At 35.3% G+C, this 16,542-nt stretch overlaps 1 protein-coding gene and 1 long non-coding RNA gene across 4 annotated transcripts; one reads left to right on the top strand and one right to left on the bottom strand.

The window, feature by feature from the left end:
- LOC105157955 (formin-like protein 20) lies at window positions 349–5,013 on the top strand. 3 transcript variants are annotated; one of them, XM_020692229.1, is made up of 6 exons: window positions 349–575; window positions 663–844; window positions 3,087–3,790; window positions 3,873–4,094; window positions 4,170–4,544; window positions 4,687–5,013. In XM_020692229.1, the coding sequence occupies exons 2-5, from the start codon at window positions 742–744 to the stop codon at window positions 4,530–4,532; spliced, it is 1,392 nt and encodes a 463-aa protein (XP_020547888.1). In that variant the 5' UTR covers window positions 349–575; window positions 663–741; the 3' UTR covers window positions 4,533–4,544; window positions 4,687–5,013. The 3 variants fall into 3 exon arrangements, with proteins under 3 accessions (XP_020547888.1, XP_020547887.1, XP_011072812.1); XM_020692228.1 differs by having other exon boundaries at window positions 4,672–5,013; XM_011074510.2 differs by having other exon boundaries at window positions 4,170–5,013.
- Window positions 4,820–6,597, bottom strand: LOC110011670. The gene is made up of 2 exons (XR_002286685.1): window positions 6,282–6,597; window positions 4,820–5,480 (listed from the first exon to the last, which is right to left on the bottom strand). It is a non-coding gene; the product is annotated as an uncharacterized LOC110011670 (long non-coding RNA).

The following is a 16,542-nucleotide window of genomic DNA, read 5'->3' as shown; positions in this document are numbered from 1 at the left end:
TTTATATTTATAATAATAAATTAGAATTTCATACTATATTTTAGTATATTTATAATATAGTATACATTATACAATCTATTTTATTACTTATAAATTTATGTAAAAAATTGGTGATTCCCATTATTTAATTGAATAATAACAATATAGTATACAATACACAATCTGTTTTATTACTTATAATTTTATGTAAAAAAATTAGTGATTCTCATTATTTAATCTAATAATAATAATAATAATATAATATAATATACATTATATAATTTATTTTATTACTTATAAATTTATGAAAAAAATTAGTGATTTCTATAATTTAATATAATAATAAAAAAAATAGAAAAAAAATAAAAAAATCGAGCTGGAGCTCGGAGTCGAGCTCGACAAAAATGGTCGAGGAGTCGAGCTCGTTGCCACCCCTGGCCCCCTAGGCCTATGATTGGGCGGGCATATGGGGAACTCGAATTAGTCGATTCTCAGTCGTCAGAGCTTCTACGTTTCTACAGTTTTTGAATACTTTGCCTCGAATCTTTCTTTGATACAGTTGACAGCTGCAATAGTTTAATGTCGAATAGTGTGAGGTCAAACCCTCTGCTCTAATTGCAATTCCTTCCGGTATTTTGATGTGGATTTGTGCAATTGTTTAATTTTTGATTTTGCTCTGGCAGTGATTGGTAAGTTGTGGATATCGGTTAGTAATTTAGGTCAAATTCAGTAGAATTTTGGATCGAGGAAAAGGGGTTTTAGATGCAAACAAGGGGAAGACAGCAGAATGAGGGGGCGCTATTCAGGCGATTCTTCTACCGGAAGCCGCCTGATCGGCTTCTGGAAATCTCCGAGAGGGTCTACGGTATGCTTGCAGCTACTGTTTCTTGTTCAATTATGACTTTTGATTATTCAGTTTTATGAAGTTTATAATTAAAAATGGCATTATACTAAGGATGAAGAATTTTGGAGCTTTAAGTGAATAGTGGCAGTTTAGTGTAATTCTTGGGATTTCTGGGATTGCAATTCCAGACAACCATAGTTGTAGTGTATTGCACGTAGGTTTCACCATATGGATGGTTGGTCCTTGTCGATACGGCAGTTTACGGAGTTAATTATTACAAAGTTTGTGAACTTCTGGATCATGCTTATTTTGTCTTTTGATTGGTCTTAACCAGCTTGGAAATATAGGAGATAATTGCTAATGAAGCAACTAGAAATTTGAAGCTTCTGATGCAGTTTCTTCCGTATACTATGTGAAAATGGGAGTGTACTTTCCTTTGCCAAAGGAAAAGAAGTTCTGGATGTTGTCAAATTTGGCTCTTTTAGGTTATACTGAACTAATATTCAGTGAAGATGTTGCCCAAAAGCACAAATAGTGTTTAGAATCATTTGTTTGCTTGAAAATGTTTTGAGGCATTAATTTTGACCCGCATCTTGAAGATCTACTTATCAACTTACTGCTTTGAGTTTTTCTTGAATACGGTGGAATAGAGTTGTTATTTTAAATTTTAACCCCCATCCAGATTTCTTATCATACTTATGGATTGGATGATAAGGGTTGTATCTTGAATTTGGTGTCAGTGATCATTTTCTTAGCCCTCCCAGCATTTTCAGTGTTTTGCTGCAAATAAGTATTATGGATAATTACTTGTAAACGAGGTTTTGTCATGATACAGCCTATCCTTTTATTTTTGGAAAATTTTATGTAAATTCCCAATCAGAGTTTTTGGGATGAAATAATGACCGGAAGAGCAAATGGATTTCTTTCCCCTTCAAGAGGCGACCAACAAAATAAAAAATAAAAAAAGAATTGCCCTAAAAATGTAAAATGTTGGATATATAAAAGTAACCCGTAATCTTCAAATTCATAATTCCCTCTTTTCTTCTTTTCTATAATGTCCTCTCTCTCTCTCTCTCTCTTAATTATATATATATGTATATATTTATGTATTTACCTTCCCTCTCTTCTATATATATAGTCTCTGTTATGTGTATGAATATGATGCACACCCCAGACACAGATATACATACAAGGGAACTAGAGTGGTTGGGTTGGGGAAGAGGTGGGGGGTCAGGGGCTAGGGGTAGGAGTAGGGGGCAGTATATATATGGTGGGGGGTTCTGGTGTAGGGAGTTCGGTAGGAAAGGAAAATAAAGAGGAAGAAGAAGAAGAAAAAAGGATATAGGTGCATTAAATTATAAACTAGAATATACCATATAGTCTAATTAGAATGAGTATGTTATAATTTTTCATGTATTTACTATAGTTATTGTGTACACACATTAATTTAATCAGCTAAATTAAAAAATAAACTCTAATGCTTTTTATTATTTATTTTAACTTGATTAATTATATATTTACTCATAGCTAACTTGTCTTTTTAGTCACTAATCAGTTCATGAATAGAAGAGTACCTTTTACGATCCTTTTAAGTCATTTATTTGATTAATTATGTGCAAGAAAAGTTTAGTTTTTCATAGTTATTAATTATTTTGTTTTCTTAAAAGTATATTACATTAGCTAAATAATTATAGATAAAACCTATATTACATTACATAAGATGAAAAATGAAAGAGAAACTAAAGCATAAAAATACAATGAAAAGTATATACTTAAAAGCTAAGGCAAAGTGAAATGAGAAAAAAAATGGAATAAAGAGTGATAGACCTACAAAATCTTTGATTTTCAAAATTTTTGGTACAGAATATTGCATTAACACCTGTGATAAATCATAAATGATACAAGTCAGGGCATAAGCATGTACATCATACAAGTACCAGACCAGAGGGCATTTTAGCCCATGAACTCAAAACCAAGGGCCAAAACTTGGAGGAATACTGTTGCTATTTTTGGTTGACATTTGTCTGGGAAAATCAAGAGAGGAATTTGTTTACTGACCAAATCTCAGGGTGTGGTTAAGTAGTTATCCCTAAATTTTAATGACATTATACAGTTCTTTAGGCATTTCATCATAGAAACTGTCTGCATGCTTCGGTTTTCGAGAAACATAAAAGTTGGTTTCAAGAGGAGTGATTTTACTTATGCTTATGGGACTCGTGAATTGTGATGTGTAGTAATACCATTTGATCATTGCTGAATGTAGTGTTTGATTGTTGCTTCTCCACTGATGTACTCGACGAAGATGAGTATAGAACATACCTGAATGGAATTGTAGCTCAGCTACAGGATTGCTTCCCAGATGCTTCATTTATGGTTTTTAATTTCGAAGGAGAAAGGAGGAGCCAATTATCTGATATATTATCAGAATATGATATGACGGTATTGGATTACCCTCGGCTGTATGAAGGTTGTCCACTGTTACCACTAGAGATGATCCAGCATGTCTTGCGATCTAGTGAGAGCTGGTTGTCGCTTGAAGGCCAACAAAATGTGCTTTTAATGCACTGTGAAAGGGGAGGATGGCCTGTGCTTGCTTTTATGCTTGCGGGCCTTCTTCTTTACAAAAAGCAGTTCACCGATGAGCAGAAGACTCTTGAAATGGTATACAAGCAAGCACCCAGGGAGATTCTTTATCTTCTTTCTCCTCTGGATCCCCAGCCATCTCAGCTCAGATATCTTCAGTACATCTCTAGAAGAAATTTTGGGTCGGATTGGCCACCATCGGATACACCTCTGGCTTTGGATTGTATTATACTTAGACTTCTTCCTTTATATGAGGGTGGCAGAGGATGCCGACCAATACTGCGTGTATATGGTCAGGATCCTTCTTCAGAAACATCAAGTAGAAGTTCAAAGCTTTTGTTTACAACTTCTAAAGTGGGAAAACATACTCGTGTGTATCAAAAGGTATTGCCACGATCCTGAGAATTCACACTAAACAGAACGAATCGACCACATGTTTAAGATGATCTTATATCTGTGGCTGCAGGAAGAGTGTGAAATAGTAAAAATCGACATCCATTCCCGTGTTCAAGGGGATATTGTTCTTGAGTGCACCCATTTGGAGGATGATCTGGTGAAGGAAGAAATTATTTTTAGAGTTATGTTCCATACGGCATTTATCAGGTCAAATGTTTTAATGCTGACCCGTGATGAAGTTGATGTTCTTTGGGATGCCAAGGATCAATTTTCAGGGGAATTCAAAGTAGAGGTAAGAATTTGTCTTGCTTGTGCTATGTTTGTCAGTTGCTGAAGCCTTAGGAGCAAAACCTTTTTGCTGTATTAGGTACTCTTTTCAGATGCAGATTCAGTTCCATCCATCACCTCCATGAAAGCAGTAAATGAAGATGGCAGTGAAGCCGAAAGTGTCACAGCTGAGGAACATTTTGAGGCAGAAGAGATCTTCAGCAGTGTAGTTGATGGGCAGGATGGCAAGCTGGAGCCTGATAACCTTACACTTGTATCTAGTTCGCAGGACAAAGTACCTCACAACCTTGAAGTTTCTATTCCATGTATTATCAGTACAGAAGAAATCATGAAAATTTGGAGGTGGATTCTATTATTGGCCTTAAACCCACTGATAGGCCTTCAAATGGCACTAACTACGCTTGGGTTCTTACTCGACGCGATGGAAGATCTTCTCGTGTAGGTTTACGTGAAGGTGAGATGCTTATTTACTAGTTCCTGTGAATAACTCTTGTTTGGTAGGATACTTGTGCATATCTTTTCTCGCAAAATCATAAAACCCAGCGCCAAATGGGGAATGTCTGACTTACACATTATTCAAGTGAGAGTTGTTCCAGCTTTGAGATTGATTGCTGGAGAAGTTCAGAAATGCATGACGTTGTTAGGCATGATGCTCAATTGTGAAGGAAGATTTTCCCTGGGGAGTTATTGAGCTGTTGTTGCCACCCACTGATTCTTTTTTCAGATAAGTTCTCTCAACTATAGAATTCATGAAATGTGTTGAGGTTGCTCACGTGGGCTTGTACCTTATGGATCGTGAACTGTTGGATTGACATATAATGATATCATTATGTGTGATTCAACGGCTCAGAACTCTTTGGATTTTGAATATGATGTTATCATCATATGTACTTATAAATATTCTGTGAATCTGATAAATTAAATAATCAAAATCCCATTGAAAAACTACAGTCCTGTAGTTAGAGAATGACATTTTCAGAGCTTTTACATTTGAGATTGATAATTAAGGATAATAACTAGGCAAAAAAACTTTTAGGTTGTCACAATAAATATAGAGTAGAAAATATATTTTTTATTAATTATGGTCATGTAATGATAAAAGAAATGTGACTATTTGCTCATTTACAGTGACATTATTAAAATTAAATTTAGTGACCATGTCCTCTAATTCAGTGCGAGTGAGTTACATATGGAACCTGCAATTCAATCAAAATTACCTTAATCCTCACCCTACAAAATGTGAAGTTAATATTGCATGCAGAAGCATAAAGAGAGTATCCATCCATGCTCACAGAGGGGACAACATATTCAAGTTTCTTCCAAGTGGAGATGTGATTGCCCACGAAATGATGTTAGCTTTCCAGTTTTGGAGGTTTGAAACTTCAACAACCTGCACAACATGAGCATTTAGTATTGTATAGACCTGAATAAAGGAAGTAACTCTAAAGAATAACTTGTAGTAGATCAAATAATCTTTATTATCTAGCTACTTGTTGTGAGAAATTGTGAAAGATTAAAAATGGTAATCAAGTTAGACCTGTTAATTCTACTTCCACCAACCAATACTTTCCATATCGTTATCGATGTTAGATAAAAAGTCTAGATTTCTCATTTGTACTTGTTTACAACCTTTTTCTTCAACATATAGTTTTTAATTTTAGGTAGCATTTCATATTTGAGAGCAGATAAGTCCCAGTAGGAGGAGGATGATTGTGTTCATAGTCAATCAGTAGTTCCACCACCTACACAATCTGCAAATAAGAATTCTGGATCCATGGATTACTGGTGTCTCCATTTCTACTAGAGTATTATCCAATAATAATTGAGAAAGCTCTTAATTTATCAATATGAATGTTGTCACAGTCCAGATACATACAACACTTGGAAAGCTAGTTCCTTAATCAACCTAAATCTCAAAAACAAACTAAAATTACCTGATCCATTCTATGCATAAGAAGTCCAACTCAACAGTGACAAAACAAGAATAAGAAGCTTCTTATCACAAAATTTAACACCACAATTTAATTGGTGAACTAAAATCGATCCTTAGCAACACCACGATTCTTCGCACCACGACAACTGATAGACAAAATCAACTGTGTTCAAATTGAAGAAACTACCTAATTTACTCAGATCTCAAAGGGAACCAAAACCTAGTACTGCATACCAAATTGAGATGGATAAATCAAACCTTGCAAGGCCCGATCCTTGATAACAATGTATCCCTTCTTATGGATAATCCATCGCCTACTGTCCATAAGTTTTGGAAGCCCCGGCGCCGGCCTTCGACTCCAAGTGATGCTTTTCATCAGACGTCCTCAGCCGCGAAAATAGAGCTATAAACCAACTTAAATGTAAATCCTAGAGAGATAAACTGGGGGACTGCAACCAGTGCAAGCAATCCACTAGTTTTCTTGTTATGCTTCCCGAAATTCAAATTTTCAGAAGTGTAAGAAAATCAAGATGAGAATGACATTTTTTTTTTGTCCGGTTAAATGCAATTTACTCTTATGTGATATGTGAAATGACTAAAAAATTTCATGTAAAAAAACACTAGCAAATTACCCCCTGTCTTCTGGAAAATAAAGCACATTACCCCCGTATCATATCCAAATTACAGGGAATAATTTGTTATTTCTTTTTTTTACAGAAATTTTTTTGCTCATTCATCATGTTAGGAGGGTAATATTACATTTTTTTCCCCAAAAATTGAAGGTGTTTTTATGGGAGAAGAACTCAAGTTTGGGAAGGAGCAGTTTTACGGGGAAGATGGGAGATAATGGCAAGAAACGTACAAAAAAAGAAAGGCGCCTTGTGTTTTTCTCCAACTTTTGATAATTAATATTATCACTTTTGCAGTTCTCTAATATATTTCTTTAATTAGATAAATATTCACTTGATACATTATTTTTTGTAAAATATTAAAAGAATATAAAATTAAAATCAAATTACTTGTTTCAACTATATATAAAACACATATTAGTTTACATGCAAAAATGATACAATTCGAAGAACTAAATGTTTATCTTTTTTTAAAAAGAATATGTTAAACACATTACTTACATACCAAAAGTAATAAATTTTGATGATAAAATTTTAATTTTTAAATTAACAAATAAAAAAAAGTAAATATTGGTTTATTTGTAAAAAATAATAGGACTTGAATAACCAACTTTTATTTGTTAAAAATAATGATAAAACATGTGCTGGTGTTTAATCGACTAAATTCATTTACTCGAATGGGAGGTTGTAATTTCTTAGATATTAATGAATCAGATCAACAAGGAAAAGATTTGAACTTCACTTAATTTCATGGGAAACATATTGGTAAACTAAAAACCCAGGCATTTGATGGCATTTTTAGATTTATAAATAATATAATTTAGATAACCAACTTCTGATTTTAATGAAAAAAATATAATAATTTACTAATTCGTTATGGTAGATTGCAATTTCTTAGATCTTGATGAAATCATTCTTTGAACGTGACTAATTTCATGGAAAAGGAAAAAAATGCAAACAATCCCCTTGTGATATTGTAAATGATCAAATTACTCCCTTATAAAAAAATAAATAGCGATTTACCTTTTTATACTTTTTAAAATAAAATAATTTATCCTCCTATGATTTTTAAATGAAGCAATTTACTTTTTTGTATAATGAGGTAAATTGTTTTATTTTAAAAAAATATAGGGAGTAAATTGCTATATTGTTTTTTATAGGAGGTAATGTGCTCATTTTTAAATATCACAAAAAAAGATAAACTGCTCTCTTTGTTACTGAGAAAGATGAGAAACAGGGGAAATAGAAGCAGCGAGAAGGAGACAAAACTGGGAGAGTGATGAGAGTTAGGGGAAGTGTCGCTTGGTCTTCTTTTCTCTATTTCTAATAGTGAAAAAAGAAAAAAAAAATAATTAGTTTCATTATTTTTCTAATCACTTATTAATAGAAGGATCAATAAAGATACTATAAAATTTTATGTATTCTATATTGGTTAAACTTACCTCAATCCTATGTTGTTGGGTAATATTAATTTATTTATTTTACTTGATTGTTAATTATTATATAAAAAATACTCTCACATTCATATGTGGTTTAAATGAAATAAAAGTATTTCCGATTGCCTAGTAATATTAATATAATTTTTTATTGATATTTTTTCTCGTTTAATATTTGTGTCATTGTGAGTGAATTAAATTAAATATTTCAGAATTTTTTTTTTACTCAAACCAATGGTATTGGTTATCTCGAGACCTTTGTTCCAGTAGCTAAGTTGAATACTATTACAGTACCAATTTCGATTGCAATAAATCTTGATTGGCCACTTCAACAGTTAGTTGTGCAGAATGCATTTCGAGATTCAGAGAGGAAGTCAAAATGAACCCACCACCTGAATTTGATGAATACTTTGGGTCTAAAGTGTGTAAACTGAAAAGGTCACTATATGGACTTAAGCAATTTCCAAGAGTACGGCTTAAACAACCCACTCGATCCATGAAGAATCAAGACTATGTACAAGCTAAAAGTGATCATACCAGTGATTGTAAGGTCATAATTTTTAATAGTCTGTGTGGATGATATTATTCTTACTAGGAATAATAATATAGAAATGGATCAATTAAAGGAAAGTTTGGCTTCAGAATTTGAAATCAAAGACTTGGGTCTTTAAAATACTTTCTTGGAATGGAAGTTGCCAGGTCAAAAATTGGACTTGCTATTTCACAAAGAAAAAATATCATTGATATCTTTAAACCTGTTATACTCCAATAGATCCAAATCAGAAGTTAGGAGATTGCAAAGATGGAAATCCTATGAATGCAACTCAGTATCAGAAGTTGGAAGAGAAATTGATTTATCTGTCGCACACCTGGCAGATATTGCATTTGTTGTTACTGTGGTAAGCGTTGGAAAAATTTTGGTTTCAAGCAATTGAGCCAACGTTTTGAAATATTTCAATCGGATTTAGAAATCAAAAAGCAATTAAATCCACGTTGGAACAAATAGCATAAAGCAATTAAAAACGCTATTTAAGACAAAAAAATTTAAATCGAAAACTTACAACGAGAATTGTATCGTAACAATTCTCTGTCCAATTGAAGTAGTTGATTTAACAGAATCGCAGAGTTACTACTTGCCTTGAAGATAATATGCGCCCCGTATTAGAGTGCATCGGGTTCAACGTAATATCTCCCAAGATAAGACGGTTACAGTTCTTTCGATTTTAGCATTATACCGAAGAACACCTCGACCAAACACTCAGAAGCTCGTAATCAAAACTGTAATCGCTCAAATATTTAAAAGAATGATAGAAGCCGAGAAAGAGAGGGAGAGAAATCACAAAGGATGAGAGCTTGTGATTGTGGTTGTGTGTTTCAAGTGGGAACTGGCATGCCTTTATATAGGACTCTTGTCGATGAAAGGACTCTTGTTTGTGATTCAGGTGATCAGACTTGAACCTACTAATACCGATCCCAAAACTGCTGAGATAGCGCAGTGGACAAAATGGGATCAAATAGGTAGAGGAGCGATTTTGTCAGCCTCTTATAAAGCTCATCCCCGATCATCATGAACCAATTGACTTTGAATCTCACTCATTTGGCAGCCACCATATCTTCCGATACAACTCCATCCCTCAAATATTTGATAATCTCATCTTTCCATGTCCTCTTCTCTTCAACCACTTGGACTTTTGAAGCTTTTTCAATTGTTGCTTTTTCGCTAATCATCATGGTAATCCTCCTATCCTTAACCCTTGCCATCATTGCATCAAACTTGGATAGAGCATTCGCTCTTTCATTCTCGCACCTCGGGATCTGCTGGATCGCCCACCTATCAAACATAGATATTATTTCCTTCACTCTTTTCAAATATTGGATCATGGATCGCTCTCTCCCTTCATAAGTTCCCTCGATCTACATTGCTACCAACTGAGAGTCAGTATAGACTTCTAAATCCTCGCACCTGCTTCTTGTACCAACTCTAAACCTAACATCAAAGCTTCATACTTAGCTTCATTGTTCGTAGTGGGGAAAGATAGTCTAGCTGCCACCTTGATCTCAACCTCATTTGATCCTTGTACTAGAATCCCCGCTCCTCCGTTGTTAGCATTAGACGACCCATCAACAAGTAACAACCAACCCTCCTATTGTTTTGGAACTTGTTCCCCAGTAAATTGTACAATGAAGTTCGCAAGTACTTGAGCTTTCACCGACATTCTTGCCTGAAAGTTGATATCGAATTCACCTAACTCTACAACCCATTTGATCAACCATTCTGATGCTTCTGGTTTAGCCGTAATATGTCTCAAGGGGTGGTTGGTGAGCACTACCACCTTGTGTGACTGGAAGTAGGGTTACAATTCGCAAGTTGTGACAACCAATGCTAATACTAACTTTTCTATCTGCGTATATCTCCTCTTCGCCCCTTGCAACATTTTACTAACATAATATATCAAACTTTGTATCCCTGACTCCTCACGCTCTGAGCTCATTGCATCCTCGAAAATATCGATGTATAGATATAAGGACTGGTTTTCTTTCGAATTTGCCAATAATGGTGGTGAAGTCAAATATTATTTTAGAGTTTGCAAAGCTTGATCACATTCTTCATTCCACTCAAAATCCTTCATCTTTCTTAAAGTTTTGAAAAAGGAAAGATTTTGATCTGCTGATAAAGAAAAAAAGCGATTAAGGATGCGACCTTACCCGTGAGCCTCTATACTTGCTTGATCGTCTTGGGCGACACCAACTTCATTATCACTTCGATCTTCTTCGGATTAGCTTCAGTTCTCCTTTCACTAACCATTATCCAAGGAATTTTCCTCCTTAGACTCCAAAGATGCACTTGGTGCGGTTTAGCTTCATTCCGTAAATTCTCATTACTTCGAAAGCCTATTTCAAATGTAAGAGGTGGTCATCTGTTTTTCTGCTCTTCACTAGCATATCATCAACATATACCTCCATGGATTTTCAATGAACTCTTTTAATATTTTGTTCACAAGCGTTTGATATGTGGCACTTGCATTTTTCAAAACCAAAAGGCATTACTTTATAACAATAAGTTCCATTCTCTGTTGTAAAAGAAGTCTTATCTCTATCCTCCTCGGCCATAAATATTTGTGGATTCACCTCCTCCTCAATAATGTGATTCCGCTCTATGCCAAATGATCTCTTCTTTTGCTTAACTAGTCTCGCCATTGGATCTACATGCGAACATATCAACATTCTCCCTTAGAAACTCAATCATCATGGTTTCCAATATGACATTCATACGTGATCCAATCCTTGTTATTTTGCTCTACTCCCCTAGCACCATCTCTATGGTCTTATGCTACTCCGCTGGCTCGATCCGATCTGTTCTACCCATCTTTTGTTCAATGGGCTCTTCGATTTCACTTCCCCACCACCTTCCTTTTCTTTTCTTCTTGGATACCTTTTCTCAGGAACAAGTTATAACACCTTCGAGCTTCTTTCTGGTCGCAAGATACCTCTCCTATCCCATTTTTTGTTGGGAACTTCATTTTTAAGTGATAGGTAGATACTACTGCTCAAAACAAATTCAAGCCTAGTCGTCCTAGAATTACATTATATGCGAAAGGATTATCTACCACCAAAAATTTGATCATGGTTGTTTTTCGTTTCAACTCCTATCTTATGATGCCGGGAGGTCGATGGTCCCTAGTGACGTGACCTCACTACCTCCAAATCTGACTAATAAAGTCTGCACTGGACTAAAGTTTGTTTCATCTAATCCCATTTTCCTCAGCACATCCTTGAATATAATATCTGCAGAGCTACCGTTATCAACTAACACTTTATGCACAGTGAAATTAGTTATGTCCATCCTAATGATCATCAGGTCGTTCTGTGAGCCCATCTCCACTCTCATATCTTTTTTTCCAAATGTAATCTCTTCCTAGAGCTCCACATTCAATACTAATTCCTTTGTCTTACCTACTTTAGATTGCCTTTCATACTTCTTTTTCATCCTTCCCGAATCTCCTCCTGTTGGTCCTCCTATGATCATATGTATTACTCCTTTCACAGTCACGTTCTCCCTATTACCTGGATCCCTCCTTTCTTTCTTTTCTTTATGTATAAATTTCTCCCTATTTCTTGACTAGCTTTTCATCCTCTTTCCATTCACTCCTTCTCTTCCTTCCTTTTTGGATTCGAGCACGTACCCTCTAAAATATTATTGTCTCACCAATCTCATCTTTTAATTGGTAGCAATCCTTAGTATCATGCCCTCTTTCTCTATAAAACTTGCAGTATTTACTCGAATACTTTTTAGTTGGGGTGAACCTGGTGTAGGCCATTGGAGCAAATTAGACATCTCAATAATCATCAAAACCCTCACCCTCGTGGTCATGAGTGGATTGTATATGTAGAGCTTTAACTGATATGGTGGCTCGAGTTCCTATGCTGTGCTACCAATTTCCCTATGCTTTTTTAACTCGTCAATTTGTTTGCCCAGCTGTTCAATTTGCTTCCCTACATTATCCACTTCTGGCCGTGAGATCCCAAGCTCATTACTTCTAGTTCTTTCTCTACCATTGGGCCCTACTCCCTAGAACTCGAGCTTGCGATTCTCTCTCTACTTCCTACCCAGGCTCCTCTCTACCCGCTTTTTCCTGCGGTTCTTTCTCTACTTCTTTTTTCTTGAATAGTTGTCGCTTAGTTGTTTCTTTTGTGATAGGAGTGGTTGTCCTTCTCTCGTACGCCACCAGCGCATTTCTTCCTACTTCATCCATCAACCTTTGTAGTTTTCCCTTGGTTAGTTGCACCATCGGTTCTCCTTGTCTAGCGTGTCTTCTATTCCATGCATATCTCCTCTCGATGTTTCTTCCATTACTTCTTAATTGGTGTTCTTTAGGCGTTTCCCCCAGACGATGCTAGATGATCCGGAAAGATATATGCGACCTTTCCTAGAAGGATCCAAGCTCGTGACCTATCACTCTGGATATCGTAATGGGCCCTGAGAAAGAAATCAGAATATTAGTCTAGTCGGGTTTGTCCCCGACTAACACCCTTTGACGCCCAAGTTAGTTTGGGTTCGAGGTAGAAATATGCAATATGAAGATATAAATGAGGTAAAAAGTAATTAATGCGTCATACCCTTAACACTTCAGGTTGGTGTTATTTATAGGCCCAAATGTACTGTGTAGACTGGACCACGTGGCACTATTTTAGCATCTCCTGCCACTAATTGTGCGGTAGCATGGCAAGCAGGTCATCCAGCACGAATGTCGGGTTCTGAAGCGGGTCAGGGTCCCAAGGCCCGACTTGAGTAGATGTACATGGATCTTCTTGATTTTATGGGTATTTTCACTCTCAACAACGACATTTTTGTCTTTTTCTTGGAATTAAGAGTAATCCCCTATGACATGTAATTACCTGGATTGGTACCCTTTTACTACTCATATCCACGAACTTCTCGTTGAGCCAACAAACACGTGGAATGGTAGAATACATATGCAATAGAAATGGACAAATTTCATTATATTAAATTGCATGATAATGGGTACATTGCACTTTTGCTATGAAGATGAGGATTTTTTTTAATGTTACTAAGCCTCTTAAGAGAGCACTTTGGATGAGATCAACCCAAGATGATGAAATGATGATAACCTTTACTTATGACCAATTATTCAATATCTACTACCTATGTGGAGAGTAGGGGCACATCGCCGAATTTTGCCATCTACGATGTGAAGAAAGCTTTACGGATCCTATAGAAGCAATTTCATATGGAGCTTGGTTCCATGATAGCAACTAGATTTGATTTAATAACTTCATTTTTGGTAGTGCGGCAAGATCAAGACTTAACCTTCTGCCCATACTTTAGTCGATTGGTTGTTCTTCCATGGCGGAGATAAAGGGACAACATGTCTTTGAATCGCGAATTTTTGGGGATTTTGGGTGTAATAATTTCGGTAAGGATAATGTGGAGGAAGCAGATAATAGTCTGCTTCGTAAATCCGCTAGTGATGAAAGCATAATCTATCTCTCTTTACTCAACTCCATGACTACAATAATCACAGAATTGAAGGCTTGAATGGGGACTTTCCCTGCAAAAACCTTGAGCTCAAATATTGCATCTTGCCTTGAGGAAACTGAACTCAAACATGACATTTTTAGAAATCTCTCAAGACAACAAATCCTCCAAATTTTGGACCTAGCCCATACCCACTTACATGTGAACCTACACAAAACCTTTTAACCCTAACCAGGATGTTAACGAACCCACATTCATGCATGGGGAATCTTTCAAACCAACAAGCCCACATAAATATTCTACCCGAGCAAATGATACCATGTCTGACCCTATTGAAATAGACCGATTTCAACAAGCTAACCAACCAAATCTGAACCTTGTCAATGTCTCGCTCACCTCATCTACCCCTTTCAACCTATGCCCACTTCTCGCCCAATCTAAACTGTGTAAAACCTCAGTCAGTTAACGTGGTAGACGTGAAAACTCATATACTAGAAACAATACCACACCATGCAAATGTAAGCTATACCCTTCTTCTTCTTATATGATAATATGGAGATAGACCTGATAAGAGAGTTGTAATTGTTCTGTTCATCATAAAAGATCACATCATCTATAGGCTAAGACTACTAGGCTGTCCTATCAGGTCAAATGAGTTACCTCATTGAAATTGCCAAGCTTGCCCTAGGGGTTTCTTGGACAAATACCATCCCATAGAGCTTGAAAGGAAACTTAAACCCTCTTTGATTTTCTTGACAGAGACCAAATGTAACAAAAAGAAGAATCGACGCATCAAGAACACGTTGAACATGCACTATATTTTCGTTCCCTCTAAAGGTAGGAGCGGTGGTTTAGCATTTTTATGGGATAAATAGATTTTTGTGAATCTATCTAACTTTTTCCCCAAAATATATCAACGCGAGAATTCTACTTGAGGATGGGGAAGAGTATTGGCATTCATCAGTTTCTTTGAGGATCCCAATGTGAATAAAAGAAATGGTTTGTGGGATATCTTTCAATAGTTAGTAGAAGAATGAATTTGATGTGGCTCAACATAGGGAATTTTAATGCTGTCGAATAGATTTAGATAAAGAAGGTTCTTTGACAACTTCGAATGAATATTTCATGCATGGTCTTGAAGATTGTAAAATGGGCTAAATGCGGTGGAGCAAGAAATAGTTTAGGTATATATGCAAACATATTCATGATCTAGAAAATGAGATTAACAGAGTACAATCAAAGGTGATCACCATTGGCTTTAAGGCACGACTAGAATTGATGAAACTGGAACTTGTTGTTAACGGCGGATGGGTTAAAGGAGAACCAACGGGGCAAAGCCGAGTGGTCGACCGAGGGAGATAGAAACACATAATTTTTCACGCTAAAGCTTCCCATCAAAGAAAAACCAATAATTTTATGTTAATGGAATTTAATAATAAAATGGACGGATTAAGAGAGTATATAGTTAATAAATAGTTTTATCTATTACATACAACATGCTAGAAAAATTCCAGCCAAATTGTTGTCAAGTTTTTTCTTTGTACTCGGTCTATGAAATAGAATATGACAAACTAAAAGATCATAACGTTGTTCCGCGCACAAGCTTCAGGAGACACTCTATAATCCATTTACATTAGAATTTGCACCGTTTTTTAACTGATAAACTGTATCAAAATAAAAAAAATTAGTTTGTATTGACTTCTAATGAAAATTCAACTCAACTGTGAAAATTTCAGTATTTATTTGAGATTAATATTAAATTTTAGTTAACTATGCCTAACGAAGTACCGGAATTTATTTTCTTTTATATTTATATTTTCTTCTAAATTTTTTCCCACAGTTTCTTTTCAGAATTCTGTAGTCAAAGAAATAAGATAGACTAGAAAATACATAATTTTTTCTTTAAAATTTTTCGTTAATTTCTTTTCATTTTCAATATATAACAATTTTTAAATACTTTTTTGCAAATTAAAATTGTCCCGTATTCTCAAAATCTTGTTGTTGTTGTGTTAATTTAACTCAAACACTTTGAATTTTTATGAATATATACAATTGGTCTAAAACTAATAATCAAATTCAATAACTTTATTTTCAATTAGGATTGGATAATATCTCGAACAAATTTATTTTTGGGATGTCATAAATAATTTGTTTATTTATTAAATATGACTAGAAAAGAAAGATTTGGAATAAAATATATTTCTTTAATTAAATTTAGTAATAAAGAAATTAAATTTGGAGTAGAAAAATAAAGATTTGGGAGTTAATCGTTGTCAACATATGGGCACGTGATATCCACATCCCCACCACCTATTGAGTTGAGACCCGAATAGCAATCCAACAAATACGTGTAAATAAAGAAAACAACGAAGCGAAGAAATAGACAAGAATAGTGCCGGGTCATATTCACTGTTTGTCCGGGTCGGATCTTGTCTGCCTGACGGCTCTTTTTACCT

Source organism: Sesamum indicum, linkage group LG3, assembly GCF_000512975.1.
Source record: "Sesamum indicum cultivar Zhongzhi No. 13 linkage group LG3, S_indicum_v1.0, whole genome shotgun sequence".
NCBI classification, from domain to species: Eukaryota; Viridiplantae; Streptophyta; class Magnoliopsida; order Lamiales; family Pedaliaceae; genus Sesamum; species Sesamum indicum.
Note: the sequence above shows the minus strand (reverse complement) of the source record. Positions and strands in the feature narration are given on the sequence as shown.